This window comes from Pseudorca crassidens, chromosome 1 (assembly GCF_039906515.1).
Source record: "Pseudorca crassidens isolate mPseCra1 chromosome 1, mPseCra1.hap1, whole genome shotgun sequence".
NCBI lineage: Eukaryota > Metazoa > Chordata > Mammalia > Artiodactyla > Delphinidae > Pseudorca > Pseudorca crassidens.
In genome coordinates, this window is record NC_090296.1 from 107,706,084 (window position 1) to 107,723,622 (window position 17,539).

Genomic DNA, 17,539 nt, shown 5'->3' on the forward strand with positions numbered 1-17,539 from the left:
AAAATATCTCCAACTTGAGACCCTAACCCAGGTCTTCTAGCTTTAAATGTATTCTTTCTACAACCTGTTCACCATTCATACATACATTGTCTCAAAGGCATGTAACTCTAGGTTGGTCCTAGTTACTGAGATCTTTAAACATATCTGGAACAACCATTTATTAAATATGTTCATGAAAAGCATTTAGAGAATGCATTTAGGAAACAGAAATATAGCAAACAGTCCCCCTCCCCCTTAGCTTAAGGACTAACCAGAGTGAAGCCTACATTCATTCGCTTACGAAAGAAACTTAAGATTTCTTCTAAGAGGGCCTGGGCTGAACTCAACGTTGTGGGGCTGGCTGTTAGGTCTGGCTGGGCCTGTTAACACCTGTGGGAGGAGGGAGGAAAAGGGAGGGTATTTCCTGGGGCTTGAGCTCTGGAAGGAAAAAACACCCAGTTTTGAGCTGTGCTCTGAAGAGGCCAGAGCCTCACTGTCCTTGCTGAGCTCCTGTGACAGTAGATGCTGCTGGCTGCCGATGAGCAAGTTGGATCACGAGGGGGTTGGCTGGGGGTGAGGGGTTACTGGCTGCTAGCTGTCCCCAGCAGGGGTGGGGGTTCCCCGAGTAGGAGGGAGCAAACCCCAAGGTAACTCAGGCTCCACTCTTCTCAGATCAACCCCGTCCCCACCTTCCCACCCCCACCAGACGCTTTCTTTCATCGAAGAGGAAAGGCATTGTATAGTTCATTAGCATGACATCATTTCCTTCCTAGTCTATTGGAAATCCCCATTCCCTGCTTGGGAAGTGCTTGCTTCTCTGAAAGCTGGCTGGACAAGCAGGTTTTTAATTAAGCAACCTATATATTAGGGATGTGTCAGCATTTGGTTAATAAGAGCCATTAGCCTGGATACCAGAAGTCATCTATTTCCCAGTAACAAGGAATGGAGGAGGGGCTGGGGCTGTGGCGTGTGCATTAGAACACCCTGGGAGGGAGGAAGCCTCCACTCTGGCAGTTCCAGGGAACAGGGTTGGGAGGGTACGTGCACATATGCACACGTGTGTGTGCAGGCTTACGTGTGTGCACACACATACACTCACCAAATATTCATAGATGAAGAGTTGGCCTCTCTTATGTCCAGGGGAGAATACAGGTTGATGGGGTGTCTGGAGCCCAAGAGTGTTGGGACTTAGGTGCATTCTTCGGGCAGGGGGGCCTCTTAGCATGGAGGCAAAGCTGGATGACCCTCTGAAAACAAGGGCCATCCTGCCTGCAGCCTTCCCGGGAGTCTCCCCGCTCGCTCCTCTGCCCATCTGCCTCCATCTTTGATGGAGGTCACCCAGTTCCTCCCCCTTCATGTCTTTCCTGCCTTCCTTTCGAGGAAAGGAAGCAACGAAAGGAAGCAACGAAAGCAACTAAAGTTGCTTCCTTTCGAGGCTCCCTGAACATCACCCCAGCTCAGCATTTATTAGTTTACCTCACCCTCCACTGAAAATCCTTCTAACAGCTTCTCTCTGCTCTTGGCCTACAAAGTCCCTGTCAGGTGTGGCACTGCTGGCTCCCAGCCTCCCATCCTGCTGCAGGCCACACTGGCATCTTCCTACCTGTCTTCATGGAAGTCTGACCCCTGGTTGGGGTTAGGACCCCTGTCCACACACTCCTAGCCTACATCATATTTGCTGGTGACAAATATACTTTCCCCCTAAGATCAGGAACAAAACACAGGTGTTAGCTCACCACTTCTGTTCAATACCCACTGGAAGCTCTAGCCAGAGCCATTAGTCAAGAAAAATAAAAGTCATACAGATTAGAAGTGAAAATACCTCTATTTGCAGATGAGATGATCTTGCACATAGACAATCCTAAGGAATACACTTTAAAAAAAATTAGAATAAAAAGATTCAGCAAGATTACAGAACACAAGATCAACATATAAAAATTATCTGGCGACTTCCCTGGTGGCACGGTGGTTAAGAATCCTCCTGCCAATGCAGGGTACACGGGTTCGATCCCTGGTCCGAGAAGATCCCACATGCTGAGGAGAAACTAAGCCTGTGCGCCACAACTACTGAGCCCACACGCCACAAGTACTGAAGTCCACGTGCTCTAGGGCCCGCATGCCACAACTACTGAGCCTGTGTGCTGCAACTACTGAAGCCTGCGCGCCTAGAGCCCATCCTCCGCAACAAAGAGAAGCCAGTGCAATGAGAAGCCCTTGCACCACAACCAAGAGTAGCCTCCACTTGCTGCAACTAGAGAAAGCCCATGTGCAGCAAGACCCAACACAGCCAAAATATAAATAATAAAAAAAAAATCAGCTCTATTTCTATGCACTAGCAACGAACAATTCAGAAATGCAATTGAGAAAACAATTTCATTTACGATACACAAAGAGAATATAATACTTAGGAGTAAAGTTAACAAAAGAAGGATGATCCTATTTATATGAAATGTCTGGAAAAGGCTTATCTATACTGACAGAAAGTAGATTAGTGGTTGCCTAGGGCTGGGGGATGGGGGAATGACTGCTAAGGGGAAGAAGGGTTCTTTTTGGGATGACGAAAATCTTCCTAAGTTAGATTATGATGATGGTTGCACAACTCTGTGACTATACTAAAAGCTGTCAAATTGTACTTTTTTTTGGCCATGCCACGAGGCACGTGGGATCTTAGTTCCCCAACACGGGATCGAACTCGTGCCCCCTGCAGTGGAAGTGCAGGGCCTTAACCACTGGACCGCGAGGGAAGTCCCTGTTGAACCGTATTGTAATTTGAATGGGTTGATTTTATGGTATGTAAATTATATCTCAAAAAAGCTGCTTTAAAAAAAAGAAAGTAAATCGCATGGGCCTCTTTGGGCTCTGAAGTGCACTCCCGATACCCAGAGTGAGCTCAGCCAGCTTGTACGCAAGCAGCTGCTGAGTGTCCCACCCAGGATCCGGGACATAGTGGAGGAGAGGATGGAGGTGAGGGGACCATTTAAACACCTGTGTGAACACAGCCGCTTCACGGTCTTTGATCCTAAGGCATCAGAGCCTACTTCCTCAGTAAAACCAATCAAAGTAAAACCTCAGGGATTACTGGGGGATTTGGGTTCCCATGTACAGTAAACTCTTGGCAACAGCTGGCTTGATTGTCCCTGGACAACTGCTACCATGCAGTGTAAAGTCATCTGGTCATTTATCCCTTGGCTGCATGGGGCTCACAGCACTCCACAGTTGGGAGAGGGGAGATTCCAGGTAGCTTCGAGATGGGGCGTTGTTTGCTGGGGAGCAGAGTGTGGACTGGGGGACTGTGTTTGATGGGGAATGGACGTGGAGGTGGAGAACAGCTCTGCATTTTGCATCAGGAAAGGGGCTGCTTAGGCAATCCCGAGGTAACCACTGTCTGGCTTTTTCCTTTTTAAATGTCCTCCGTAACCAGGAAAGGGTACAACTGCTCCAGTAGGGCAGCACCTTCGCAAAGTGAGCCAGTTACAGCAAAGCCCTCCTTCTCACTGGTCACTCCTGCCTCATTCTCACATCTAAGCATGTCCTCTCTTCTTGTGAGTGTTGACAGATGGGGCGTGGTCTGGGAACCCCTGCCTGGAGCTCTGGGCAAGGTACTGTGCTGGGCATTTTCAGATGTTGCCTCATTTAATCTCACAACAATTCCCGCGAAATGACTGACCTAGGTTCCTGGAATTGCTTGCTGGCTTCATCAGTGGATGGCACGATGCATATGCAGCAGGCTCCCAGAGCTCCAGCCACACTGACCTTTCTGGCCCCACGGTCTGGCCATGCTCCCCACCCCCTGACCACCGCTGCTAACTCCTGCTCAGCCTTTGGGTCTTGTTTCACCCCGGGCAGCATCCTCTGGTAGCCTGCACCTGCTAAGAGCAGGGGGTCAATGCAGTGGGACAGGGGCCTGTACCAGCTGACTCCCTGGCAGGGCAGTAGATTCCATGCGGGTGGCTGTTCTCACCACTGTAGACCCTGGACCTGGCGCCAGGCCCAGGAAGACTGTGTGGCCTCAATCTGCATGTTCTGAGGGAGTAGCAGAAGGGACAGTGGCTTAAGAGTCAGAGTCAGTGCACTGGGTTTGAGGCCCAGTTCTGACACCGGCTGGCATGTGACTTGGGGCCATCACTTCACCTGTTTAGCGATCAGTGTCTTCATGGGGTAAAAAGAGGGAATTCCAGCAACAGCCCAGGCCCTTCTTCTAATTCTAAGAAGGCTTTACAGAGTGCTCTCAACAAGATCCCTACGGTCAGGTGTACCATGGGACACAGGAAGCCTGCCCCGATGGGGCGATCACTCTCTCCATTCACCATACTGTGGATCTGGAAAGCACCACAGGAATCGGTCTGCGAGAACAGCCATTTTCCCAGCTCTGTTCGACAGACTCAGCCTTCCTTCAACCCAGACAATCCCCTTCCACCACTAGGTGGCGATCCTGTGCAGTCAATAATGAGGAGAGAGGCTGGCTTTCTACCAGCTGCCAGAAACTATCAAGGTCGTTTAGGTGCTGGTTGACTCCACTCATAGCCATGAAAAAGGGATTGAGATTTTCTTACACAGCAAACAAGATCCCCGTGCCCAGGGAGCAGGAACTGGCTCAGCCCAGCCTGTGAGAGAGGGTTGTTAACGCTTTCAGGAGTTTTGTGGTCAGTTGTTAAACAGAGTCATTATTAAAGATGAAATTGAACACATTTAACTGAATAAATTATATTAAAAGCAAAGGCAACAAATACTCATAATCTGACCCTACCTAATTATTTTACCACATTTTACATCTCTCCATGCTCTTGAAGTTATTAACATCTGCTGCCTACCTGTGGTGGGAACACAGTAGGACAGTGGGAGACTGTACATCTCCCCCCAGCTCTGGGACCAGGGGTAGTCACCCTGGTAGCTTGAAATCAGCCACAGTGAGCAGAAACTGACAAATGTTACAGCTCTCGCCTTTTCATCCCCAGAGAGCTAGCCGTTCACAGCACACCACTTGCTGTCCCTCCACCACCCTCACGATAACTCACTTTCACTCATCTAAGAGTGCTTTGCCTAGATTTATTTTGTAATGGATATGCAGGATTTAGATAATTTTGGTAGTGCTTACATTTTATGATATTTGTATTCCAAATAAACCTCACAAGATTGAAAACTGTTATAAAAACAACTATTTCATTGGGATAATGGGGGCAGGAGTAAGAATTTCAGACTCACAACGACAAAGTTATCTTTCCTACTGCCACTGGTATACAGTTATAAAACTCTGCATCACAGAGCAAATCCAGCTGTTTCATTATATGTAACTCTGGCACAGTGTAATTTAGTTTTCCTGTTACTATGTGACCCGTCATTTCAGGGTAATCTGTACAGTTGGCCCTTCACATCCATGGGTTCTGCATCCCAGATACAGATTTAACCAACTGAGATTGGAAAATACTCAGAAAAAGAATTCCAGAAAGCTCCAAAAAGCAAAAGTAGAATTTGCTGGGCAGGGCAACTGTTTACATAACATTTACATTGTATTCAGTATTATAAGTAACCTAGAGATGATTTATAGTACACAGGAGGATGTGCATAGGTTATATGCAAATACTATGCCAAATACTATGCCACATTATATAAGGGACTTGAGCATGAACGGATTTTTCTATCTGGCGTGTGTGTGTGTGTGTGAACCAATCCCCCGTGGATACCAAGGGACTGTACACATTTACCACTTTATTGTGTCTATTCTTCATTAAGAAGAGAAACACATGAAGAAGCTCGGCTACAGCACCTTGCTTTTACAGCAGGTCTTTTTCTGAGTAGGGAATTAAACATCTAATGCAGTCACATTATAACCCACACCACAAAGTTTCCTGAGTAATCAAGCACATTATACCCAGTTTGCTTTGTGCAAACCTGCACTGCTAGAAAAGCCCTGTTTTAGTGCCTGGGAAGACCAAGTGGTGCCTTCGCCCTGAGACATCGGGATGCCGACCGACCTCTGAGCCCTCGTGGACAGCTGCCTAGTCTCTCAAGAGGCCAGAAGCCCACAAGAACACAAAACGCCAAGTGACATCAATGACAACAAAGCGCTGTAAAGTCAGGTATTGTTCATTCGCTCTGTTCCTGGGATGTAGGTTGTTATAGTGATTGGAGCAAACGAGGTTTAACTAGAAAAAGACTGTGGAATAGTAAAGCAGGAGTTTTGGACTTTATTTAGTTATTGAAATGCAGCTAGTGTCTGTTGCAATATGACCTCTCAGCTCTCTGTTCTGCTGTTGCTCTGAGCCCACAGAGAGCAGGCATGGCTATTAGATGTGTGTGTGTCAGGGAAGCGGGACGGGGAGAGGGTGTCTCTCTGACTCGTCCCCTTGTCTTGGCTTCGCTAGGCTGCCCATTCCCCCCCCCCCCCCCCCGCCATTAAAGCCAGCAATGCCTGAAGCTTAGCCCCTCATGGCGTCTAGAGTTCTATGCAGGCCAGAGGTTTGAGCTCTTGAGGGTAAAGCCACTGGGCCAGGGGACACCCACTTCTCAATCCTGGTAGAATATTAATATTTCCCTGCAAGACCAAACCACATGAATAACAGTCATAAAATAAATATAAATAAACTTTCAAGTTGCATTGTGCTTTATAGTTTATAAGGCCCTTATTTAATCTTCCTGACACCCCGATTGGGTTTTGCATTTCTGATTATTAGCTCTATTATACAGTATAGGTGAGGAAACCAAGGTGTAGGAGGATTAAGTGACCTACACGAGGGTGTCAGCTGGTAATTAGTGAAACAATCCATGTGGCCGGCACGTGGCACACAGCAGGCACATGGTTCAGTAAATATTCAATGCATGAATCAAGGAAGGAAGGAACAAATGACCCGGGACTCATACCCAGTCCTTGCAAGTGTGAATCTGTGCTCTCTGCACATGGCCAGGCCACCTTCTCCACCTTCTGTGAACTTCTCTGCAGTCTCCACACCTCTGGGACACCCGGGTATGCCTCATCTATGACAGGGTGAGCTGAGATTAAGCTTTCAAATATCATGTCTTTGTTCTGCAGATGTGAAATTTATGTCTTGAAATTCCAAGAAGGAAAATAATGGCATTTTATTTCACTGGCTCTTTAAAATGTGCTGTGTTCCAAAAGGTTGAATCTATAAACATGACTGGAAATTCGGGAACGGATGCCAGGAATTCCTAAGCTTCGTGTCTGCCTGGGCCAGGGTATGGCTGCTGCTCCTGCAGATTACGGGTTAAGAAATATTGCTGTTGGACACTTGTTGGAAATTTTAAGCTCCTTGAAAAATATGGCTCCATTAGGAGAATCCTGTCAAGAGACACACAGGCAGCATTTAAATTTTTCTATCGATCCTTCTTTTGTGGCATGGCCAGAAGCCCTACCGCTGAGCACTTTCAATATTTTTCTGTTTCTCGAACTTCTAGTTGGATTAATCTCTGGAGTACCTTGAAATTTCCTGAAGTTGTCCTCCCATGAAATGGACCACAGGATTAAAAAGGCCAACAGAAAAAAACATTTCCAGTCTGGGTTTTAATGCCTCCAGTAATGAACTGGAGGTAGATTATGTACATCTCAGTCATAGGAGGGAAAATATAAAGCACACTTGATTGGCAAATCAAGTGTTCCTGTGAAGCCAGAGCAAAGGCTCATGAGTGAACTATTTATATGGATTCTTGCTTTACCTGTTCTCTTTCCCTGAGACTCAGGAAGATCTTGAACCTGAATCAGACTGTTCAAAAGGTATGTTAAGGGACTACAAGATTATGATTCCTTCTCCGTCTTAGTTTTCCTGGTCAATGATAATCATGATGATGACAACAAACATGGCATGGCAAGGGTAAAGAATCCAGCTGGGGCGGTAATTAATTTAGTGAAGGCTTCATGTTCTCTCCAAAAGCAAACACAAAAAACCCAAAAAGCATAAAACCCAAACCGACTGAACCCGAAATAAACTGACAAAGACGTTCCTGAATTAACTTGAGGTGCTAATTACACCATTTGATTTTATCCACATTGCACGATCCAAAAGAGATGACTGCTTATGCTAAATATGTCTATAAAGAAAAGTGCACTGAGGGTGGGAGAGGGAAAGATGAACCCAGGAGTTGAAAGTCCAAGGGGACTTGGTGGTAATCTCCCTTTTATAGGTTGGTAAATTCAAGGGCACTGTTTGGGACCGTAATGTAAACAGGAACTTCCGTCTCCGTGGAAAGGTACAAGCTCGGGACCCCAAAGGTCCCTGTTTGCTCCAGCAACGTCCCACGGAATAAATGCAATTCATGTTTTCCTGGCAAAGAAGAACTGTTGAAGGTAGGTAACCACGAGGCCCCTGAAATGCTTGTCTAAAGTCTCTGGCCACATTAGAAATTATTTTAACTTTGACTTTATGTGTTTTAGAAAATAAATACAAAGAAAAAGCTCAGCCTTTTGATCAGAGTATGATTTCTTAAGGAATATTTGCATCACAGCAGATTTAAGTGTACAAAGAGGAGGCTGGCTGGGATTCTTGTAGCTACAGGACTCAGTGTGCCTCATACGAGTTTTACACACAAGTTTTACATACAGGAAGATCATACTGCCTAGTAGATGGTTGTGAAGGTTCCCTCTCCTTCCAGCCTCACAGCCACTGCCAAAATAGCATCACGTATGCCTGATCTTTAGGCCTAAAGGTGGCAAAGGGTGTGGTAAGACTTAAATAGGGAACAGCGCAGCTGAGGGCTGGAAGGGAGCAGCCTCGGGTAAGACACAATGTTCCTAAATTGCCTGCTTTTTGGCTGACAGATGCTCCCAGCTGGCTGGTGTGCAAGTCTGTAACTTGCAAAGCAGGCTGGAAAGATGGTTTTGCTTGCCAAAACCAAAGCAAGTAGGAAGCTAGCAGACAGAGCTAAGAGATTTGGTGCATTTTGCTGACTGGTTTTAATCCCCTGCCTAGTTCGGGAAATCAGACTGGGCCCAGGAAGTCTTGTCTGATTATTTTAGTTTCTTCCGTCCATTTGAATGGTATAGGCCTGGGTTAGGGAGGAAGGCTCCAGTTGCCTCAACAGCACCCTTCCAATTCACCTTCATACAAAACTTCCCTGGTTTCATCAAAATGACTTGACAAGTGGTTTTCAAAATGTGCTCCCCGGGTCAGCAGCACCACCATCCTTTCAGAACTTGGTAGAAATGTAAATTCTTGGCCCCTACCCTGGTCCTACCGAATCAGAAATACTGGAAGTGGGCCAGGAGGTTCTCCAGGTGATTCTGGTGTACATTAAAGTAGGAGAACTTCCTCTTTAGACCAGGCCAATCAGGTAAACCATGATCATTACAACTGGTGGGACAGAGCTACTTATGCAAGAGTTGGGGGAGCACAGAGAGGGATCTAATAGAAAGTGGCAGCCACTCTACTGATGGCCATTTGTATAAAACCAAGGTGCTTTCCTCTCTGTAGCCCAAAGGAGGTAAGACTTGCTAGGGGAAAAGGAACACCAGGAAAGAATCTGGTGACGTCCAGAAAAGTTCCTAAGAGCTCTGCGGTCTTTGAGAAGGCCTGGAGGTGAATGGGTGGCTGCCCACCCAGAGGAAGGAGCTGTTGCCTCTCACCCGGCACTGACCTATTTTGTACACAAGTCTCCTGATCACACTTGAAAGTTCTTTATTCTATAGATATGGTGAGAATAGAAAATGGAGGTGGGCAGGAGGGAGGGGAAGAGTGGGCTGCAGTAACCCCACGATCGGGTTAGGCAGAGAGAACTACTGAGAATCATGCAGAGTCGGAAGATTCCTCAAAAGTCACAAGCTCATCCACCATGAGATAATGATTGCTTCATCACCACCATCATCGTCATCGAGCTACAGCTGACTGAGTAGCCTCCTACATGCCTGGAACCATGGTAGGTGTCTTATGCAGATTTTCTCTAGTCGTCCCCCCACCCCCAGCAACCCTGCAAGCTTGGTGGTATTACCTCAGTGTACAGATAAACAAAATGAAACTCAAAGAGGGTTAGGAGCAGGTCCAATATTAGGCAGGTAACAGGGGCTGAAACAGGATTCTCATCCTTATCTGGTATGTGACACCATCGCTCTATAATACTCCAGCCTGGTGATTTCCATCCAGCCTGTCCCTGAATACGTCCAGGGACAAGGTGCTCCTTACATCCTAGGGTAGTTCATCTTTGGGCTACTGGAATGTTCTTTTGTTTACTGGTGCCAAAATCTACCCCCCGGCAGAGTTCACTCACTTGTCTTGAAGTTGGCCCTAGTGATATGCCTGGTGACCCCACAGGACCCAGAAAACCCACTTCCTACACTGATAACTCTGAATATCTACACAGAGTTCCAGGAATCTTTACTTCCTTCAACTAAAAAGCCTTGGTTTCTTTTCTTCCCCTCTTCATTTTCTGTTATAGAAAGGCAGAGAGGGTCTCATTTTAAAGCCCTGAAGATTTGTCCTCATAACCAAACATCTGCATCTCATAGAATGCTGGGATGGTATTCTTTATGTATCTAATGACTCTTTGAGCTGTTGTGTTTACGCAACTTCAGGCACAGATATAAATCGAAACCCCCATTATTCCTCAACCATCCCAGAGAGCAAAAGAGGTCACAGAGCGATCAGATCTCAGGGTGGAAGGGGACCCCTCTTGTGATGTTTCCGAGATAAGGCCTCTCTGGGGAATGAAGTGTGTGGGATCAACTTGCCTGTACTTTTAGAAAATGGCAACCGAGGGCTTCACAGCCTTGGGGCTGGATGACAACACACGTGGGTGGAAAACCAACCTTGAGAATCATGCGTGGATGGCCCCCCAAATCCTTGAACCTTGGTGCGGCTGGTGGAGATGGAGGTCGTGAGTTTCACCCATGGGAGGTGGGGCTCTTACCCTGCAGCACCCTGGTCTGGGACCTTGAGGAAATCCAAGCTCTCCGGCGTCTGTGACACTCGGTCTGAGCCAACGGACTGTTGTCGCGGTAAGGGTGGGCGAGCCATAGAAGGGCACAGGCTCCTCTGAGTGGACCTCTGGTTTCCAGCAGCGTGGGGATGCAGCACAAACTGGTTTTTAATGACTCCATTCTGATGGTAGCCTAGAAAGTGGGAAAGAGGAGAAAACAAAGCAGAAAATTTCTGATCCTATGCTAAAGGCTCTCCAAATTTTTTTCCACCCGTTAGCCAAGAGTGAGTTACTTAGCTTTGCCAGGCCTCAGTTTCCCCTTCTGAAATAAGGGAGGGCGTAACTTCTCATATTTTGCGAGGAATAGAGCCCAAGACATTGTACACTGCCTGGCCAGTGCCTGCAACACAGCAGACGCTCATGCATGCTTGTTGGTCCTGACTTTAGAACCACCAAAAATGTTCAGGGGTTTCGAAGCCAATGGTCAAGAAAGGTAAGCCTGCAACTAGTTGGGAGGCACATTCTTGGGTCTAAGAAAAATGATGACGTTGTGATTCAGGAGGGCTGGCAGCCAGCTGTTTAAACAGCTGGACATCCATTTTCAAGGGGTCAGTCTGGGGTGTCCTCTGCAGGAGCTGTGGGAGGTGAAGGGAGCACCCCACACAGGCAGGGGAGATGTGGCCGTTGGTTGGATTAATCTGGAGAGAGCAAGCTGTCTTAGCCAAACTGTTCCTGGTCAAGATCGCGTTATCTGGTAAGTCACAGACTCTGGTGCTGGGCTCCAAACCGTGCGCCTTGGCTGAAAGCGGCACTGTCATTCCCAGCTATGTATGAAGAAGCCCTTATCTCTTCTCCCACTGACAGATTTGGGGAAGAGTGAAGGGGAACAAGGCTCCCCAAGGCACGCTTTTGGTAAAGCCACCGTAAAGCAAACCTCTTCCATGCGAATTAAGAGAAGAACTCTTTGGTACCAGTGGGATGACCCTTAGTTTATAAGGCGACTCGGGGCTCAGGTTTGGCTCTGCCTCTGATAGCTGTGTTGACCTTGAGCGAGATACTTGACCTTTCAGAGTGTCAATTTCTTCATGAAAGAGACAAGGAGCTTGGTGAGACCCCACATGCTGCCAAGGTTGCCAAGGACAGCAGAAGGGCATCCAGAGTGGGACGTGTTCCAGGGCCATGATACTCAAAAGGGGTCCCATAGATGGACTGCTCCGTGCCACTCGTGACCCACCCACCATCAATAAGCTCAGAAATTAAGAGCAAAGCATTGAGAAACGTTCACAGCAGTTTCACAGACATATCTCATGTCTGTTGACTCTAGTAAGAAATTTTGGCTTACATTCTGAATGCTTTTAAAATTCCACTCTTCTAGTAACTTTTATTATATCTTACAAAAGAATAGTTTGTGATGGATTAAAAATTAAGTAAAAAACCCCACAAAAACCCAAAACAAAACAAAACAAAGCCCCGAGCCCTTGATCCTTCATCATAGATAGTATGAGAAGTACTGATGTAAGGGATTGGGGTCCAATCGCCTCATTTTATTGGTGAAGGAACTGTCACACACAGAGGTTGGGAGCTGTGCTCAAGGTCAGGTATTTGGTCTGAGCCGACTGTGGCCAACACAGCTGAGGCAAATGAGCTTTCCAGGTGGTCTGGCCAGGATTTTGCACGGGCGGCTGGCGCATAAGTAGTAACAAAACACTACACTGGTTCTCTTAGGTTCTTTTGTGCTTGGATTTTCTTCAAGGATAAAGGCAGAGGGGAGGAAAGACAGCTGGGCCAGGCAGGATGGGGACTCCAAAAGAGATGAGAATTAGTTTCTCACTGATAGGCATGGTTGTCCATACTTCAGCACGCCAACTGTGAGACTCCAGAGCAGGAGACAAAAGAAATGCTTTTTACTGCTTATTTTGGACACTGCTACAAATTAGTTCCCTTGTCTGGGATGATCTGAGTCAAGTGTGGTCCCAAGATGACCCTTTTCAGACCTACAATCCTAAACTTATTAACATCGAACACTCTGGGGACAGTTCCTTATGAACTGAATCGTGAGTGATGGAAAAACATTTTGTGAGTTTTGAGAGTACTCTTCCAATACTAAACAGATTCTTTTAAGGGCAAAACCTCTTACATGTATTTGGGTTTGGATTTTGACTTGCATGCTATATTTTTATCATTTAAAAAAATGAGAAAAATGAAACATAAGATCTAAACATTTTTCTGAATCCATTTTGTATTCTCCCAGATATTACTTTATTTCTTGGAGCAGTTCTCGTAGATTCTATCTGATTAAGAATAGACTTTCTATTTATTCACTCAGCTGTTAACTAGTTGCAAAGTATTGTCATGGTATTGGGCTGGAGGTGAGTAGTGGTGGGGTTAGACCTTGCAAACTCCAATTTCCATAGAGGCAGTGTCCTACACCTTAAAAGCTGACGACATTCTGGTCGTCATGGACAAGGAGCTCCATTTCCTCTCACTGATGTACAAAGCCTTTCCTAAGGGAGGTAACACTGCCAGGTAAGGAAATGCAAACCGCTGACTCAGCCACCGTGCACTCTCAGGAGCTCATCCATGCCTCCCCTGGATTTTGGGGTCACAGGTAGGGCCATTGTGTTGGGAGGAGTACCTCTGGCACTGAAATGGCTCACGGCTGGCTAATATGTGGGCACTTACTGGCTAATGCGTTTCTTCCTCAAGGTATTTTACACATCTGGGTCTAGTCTATGGCCCATGCTTGGCTTACCTGGTGGCGGAGGGGCAGCTCTCATTGGGTAGTTGGCATTGTGAGTCCCGCTGGAATAACCTCTGCTTTGAACGGTGTTCCTTCGGGTAGGACCTGAAATAAACCAGCAAGACAAAGTTAAGATCGGCGGCTACTGGCTGGTTTTATGGCTCCCGATGGTCTTCTGCTTATGGAGAACTTTTGAGAAGTTTGGAACGCAGGTCTCCGTCGGATCTGCAGGAGGCTGGTTGCAGTGGAGACGGCTGTTTGAGGGAAGAATTGTCCTCGCAGCTATTGGATGGGAGGGGCTGGAGGACATGTGATGGAGGGAGGGATTTGAAATGTCAGAGCCAGTAGCTTTACAAAGAGGTGTTATTAATAAGCTTACAAAGGGGTTTCTATTGTTGTAGACTTTGCAAAGGGACAGAGGAGACATCTGAATGTTTGCACTCATGTTCTGACCACAGCACCGCAGAAGCCGAGGCTGTGTCTGCTGCACATCGTGGTCACTGACGTGAAGGACACCGCAGCTCCAGCACCTCCGCTTTAGTCCAGAGCCTTTCTCGCCAGAGTTGGCGTTCTACAGTCTTCTAAGTAAACACAGAGACCCTGAAGGGTAGAAGCAGACTGATACCCTGGACACAGACGTGCAAGTGTTAGAAAACAAGCAGGGCCAAATGGAGCTTCCTGTGGGCCAGAATTAGGGCTGGGGCGGCCGGGCCACGGGGGGCCAGACGAGATCTCTGCAGAGACTATGTGTTGGAAAGGAACACAGTAAACAAGGTCTCGAGTGGGACATGAAGGAGCTTCAGGACATGAAGCTGATTAAACCAGCGGGAAGAGGGGTGCAGAGGGAATTCCTAGTAAAGAGAAGAGCAGCAAGTGATAAGGCATGACAGCATAACGCAGAGGAGCTGGGTCTCAGGTCCTGGGACAAGGGGAGGAGGCCAGGTTAGGGTGTCCCCCTTCCTGCCCCCTTTTCCCCATGAAGATATAATAAAACACCGTATTAGACAACGTTTCACTTTGAGGCCTGCTGAGAGCGTTGCTCATACACATCTTGCTGGTTATCTGCAGCTCTCCTTTGCCGTGCTCTGTGCCCTGGGTTCTGAGCCCAATGGAGTGCTAGGCCTCTGCATTCCAGTTGGGTTTGGTCAGTGGGAGGCACCGGCAGGAGACTGGGGTGCCAGAGGAGAGAGCGGCTGGCGTATCTCTTCCTTTTTTTCCCCAAATTGAAGTATAGTTGATTTATGGTTTCTGGTGTACAGCAAAGTGACTCTGATATACATACATTCTTTTTCAGATTCTTTTCTGGGGTCTCCTCTACCTACATCCTTAGAGTAACAGTGGGATCCTGCTGTTCTCTGCCCGAGTCCCAACTTTGTTCCCTTAGCCCTGCCAACACCCCTGCAAAGAGTCCTTTTATGTAAAAGTCTCTTAAAAAAATCCCACCTAAATGTGCTGTCTTCTGCAAATACCAACTGATACACAGATATATACCAACCTTTTCTGAGTGGCTATTTCTCTGTACTGTATTAGTGAGTTACATAGTACGTGCCAATGTGCGCCTTGTAGACAGATGTCATAAAGGCCTATTTTATACCTGTCATACTCTTTTTTTTTTTTTTTTTGGCCGTGTGGCTTGCGGGATCTTACTTCCCCAACCAGGGATCGAACCCAGGCCCCGGCAGTGAAAGCACCAAGTCCTAACCACTGGACCACCAGGGAATTCCCGACCTGGCATACTCTTCATCGACCGTACACATGGGCTGCATTCTGTAAAGATATCTACATTATATGAGTACATAGCATATGTAATTACTCTAAATTATAAATATAAATTATATATAATTTATATAATATAAATTATATTTATATTTTAATATAAATATATTTTACTCTGCCTTATAAATATAATTTTATAAATATCATAAATAGAAAAAGAATCAAAGGCCAGTAAAGAAGTCAGACTGTGCTGTGAGTTACTGCATGTATGTCTTCTACTGAAGCAATTGACAGCGAAGGACGGCGGTATTAAATGTGATGCACAGTAACAAGAGCAAAACCTTGTAGGGAGCTGGTAAATATGGTCAGTTTCTTTCAAATTGACAGAAAAGGGCTTCCCTGGTGGTGCAGAGGTTAAGAATCTGCCTGCCAATGCAGGGGACACGGGTTCGAGCCCTGGTCTGGGAAGATCCCACATGCCACGGAGCAACTAAGCCTGTGCGCCACAACTACTGAGCCCGCATGCTACAACTACTGAAGCCCACGTGCCTAGACCCTGTGCTCCGCAACAAGAGAAGCCACCACAATGAGAAGCCCGCGCACCGCAACAAAGAGTAGCCCCCACTCGCCGCAATTAGAGAAAAACCCTGCGTGCAGCAACGAAGACCCAATGCAGCCAAAAATAAATAAATAAATTTATTTAAAAAATAAATAAAATTGACAGAAAGGATGAGGTTTGTATTGTCGACAAGATCGGACTGGAAATGCCTGGGAAATGTAAAGCCAGCAAACTGATTTGTTTTAAACGCAATTCATGCTGTAATGCCAGGAATACTACATATAACTACAAAATCATTCAGAAAGGTTTAACCTGCCCATTTGCCTTGATGTTGGTTTAGTCTGAAATGTTTCAATCTGAAGCAAACCCCAGCCACAGGAAGCAGTCAAAGTACTGGTTCTTTGCCCTGCAGATCTGGGCAGTGTTATGAGCATTTGGTAGGAAAAGAGTTTGGCTCAGGGAAAGATGAGGGAGGGCCAGGCGGGAAGCCCAGAAGCCTAGCAGTGGTCCCGCCTGTGGGGCCCATGAACACTTACGGGAGTTCCTGGGCAGCCCGGGTCCGATGCTGACCTGCAGCACTTTGTTGCTGGGCTTGAGGATGGCCAGGTCACCGAAGCCTTGGTGGAATTGCACTTGCCGGGAGCCCCCTGCACTCCAGGGACCCCAGTTCTCCTTTTTCAACTTGATTTCAAGCCTGCGACAAGCATATTTGTTGGAATTAACAAGTCGGGATGGAGCAGTGAGAAAGTGCGGCTCATAGACCCCAGCATGGCGTTGTGCTGCTGGGCAAACGTGCTATAGAAACAAGGCAAGCCTGGATCATCGGAACAGGCACCGGGCCCGGCGGCCAGGCATGACAGTCCGTGGGTTTCCTCGACAGAGGCAGAGCATTCGGGGTCCAGCCCCTGGGAGACACCAGTTGGTGAGGGAGGTACCCCAGTACAGGCGCTTTGTCACTCTGTCAAGTGGATACAGGTGGGACTGCCCCGGGAACAGAAAGAAAGGCCAGTCACCAGGCCACACCCGCTGCGGTATGTCACTGTGTTTCTCTCTGATTGCCCAGGTCTGTGTTTGTGGAGGACCGAGAGATGCCAGACACAGAGAGCTCACATCTTTGCACAGAATGTGGCTGCTAGTTAAGTTCTATTCCTCCACCCTCACCCCTACCCCAGGGAGGAAAACGACAACATTTCCCTTCCCAAATAAAAGGGAAATTGACTCACAACTGCAGAACTCCTCGGCCAGTTTTCATTTTCCACATTGCCTATATGCCTACATAATGCAATTTCATAGTTTGCTTTTTTTTACCTTATATTTTTTCATGTTGTAAGACAGAAAGATCATAATTGCAAGTAGCCGACTATTCTATTGAGTGGCTTGGCTATATTCTTCCTTTTTTTGAGTTATTCCCTTATCACCAATTCCCAGACAAAAATAATTGCCCCCCGTACTCATGGCCAAATTGTTCTTTGGAAAAGCTGTAATGAATTCATTCTGTTTCCAGTATCGGTTTCACTGTAACCACAGCAGCATGAGTTATGGAAAGGTCCCCTCCTTATGGGATTAAGGCTTTACTTTGGCCTCTTCCTTGTGAGTAGGAAGAGTGGAGGATATCCCCATTTTATAGATGGGGAAATTATGAAGGAAAAAAAAGCCAAATAACTCACTCAGCAAACGTGAGATTAGAA

General features: G+C 46.8%; 1 protein-coding gene across 3 annotated transcripts in view; it reads right to left on the reverse strand.

Moving 5' to 3' along the window:
• The window catches only part of MYO1E (myosin IE), a 205,307-nt gene that overhangs the window by 6,753 nt on the left and 181,015 nt on the right, over positions 1-17,539 (reverse strand). For all 3 annotated transcript variants that reach the window (XM_067748563.1, XM_067748572.1, XM_067748554.1), the window contains 3 exons: positions 16,388-16,545; positions 13,589-13,681; positions 10,828-11,029 (listed from right to left, as the gene is read on the reverse strand). In XM_067748563.1, the coding sequence (XP_067604664.1) occupies positions 10,828-11,029; positions 13,589-13,681; positions 16,388-16,545 (453 nt within the window). The remainder of the gene's footprint in view (positions 1-10,827; positions 11,030-13,588; positions 13,682-16,387; positions 16,546-17,539) is intronic.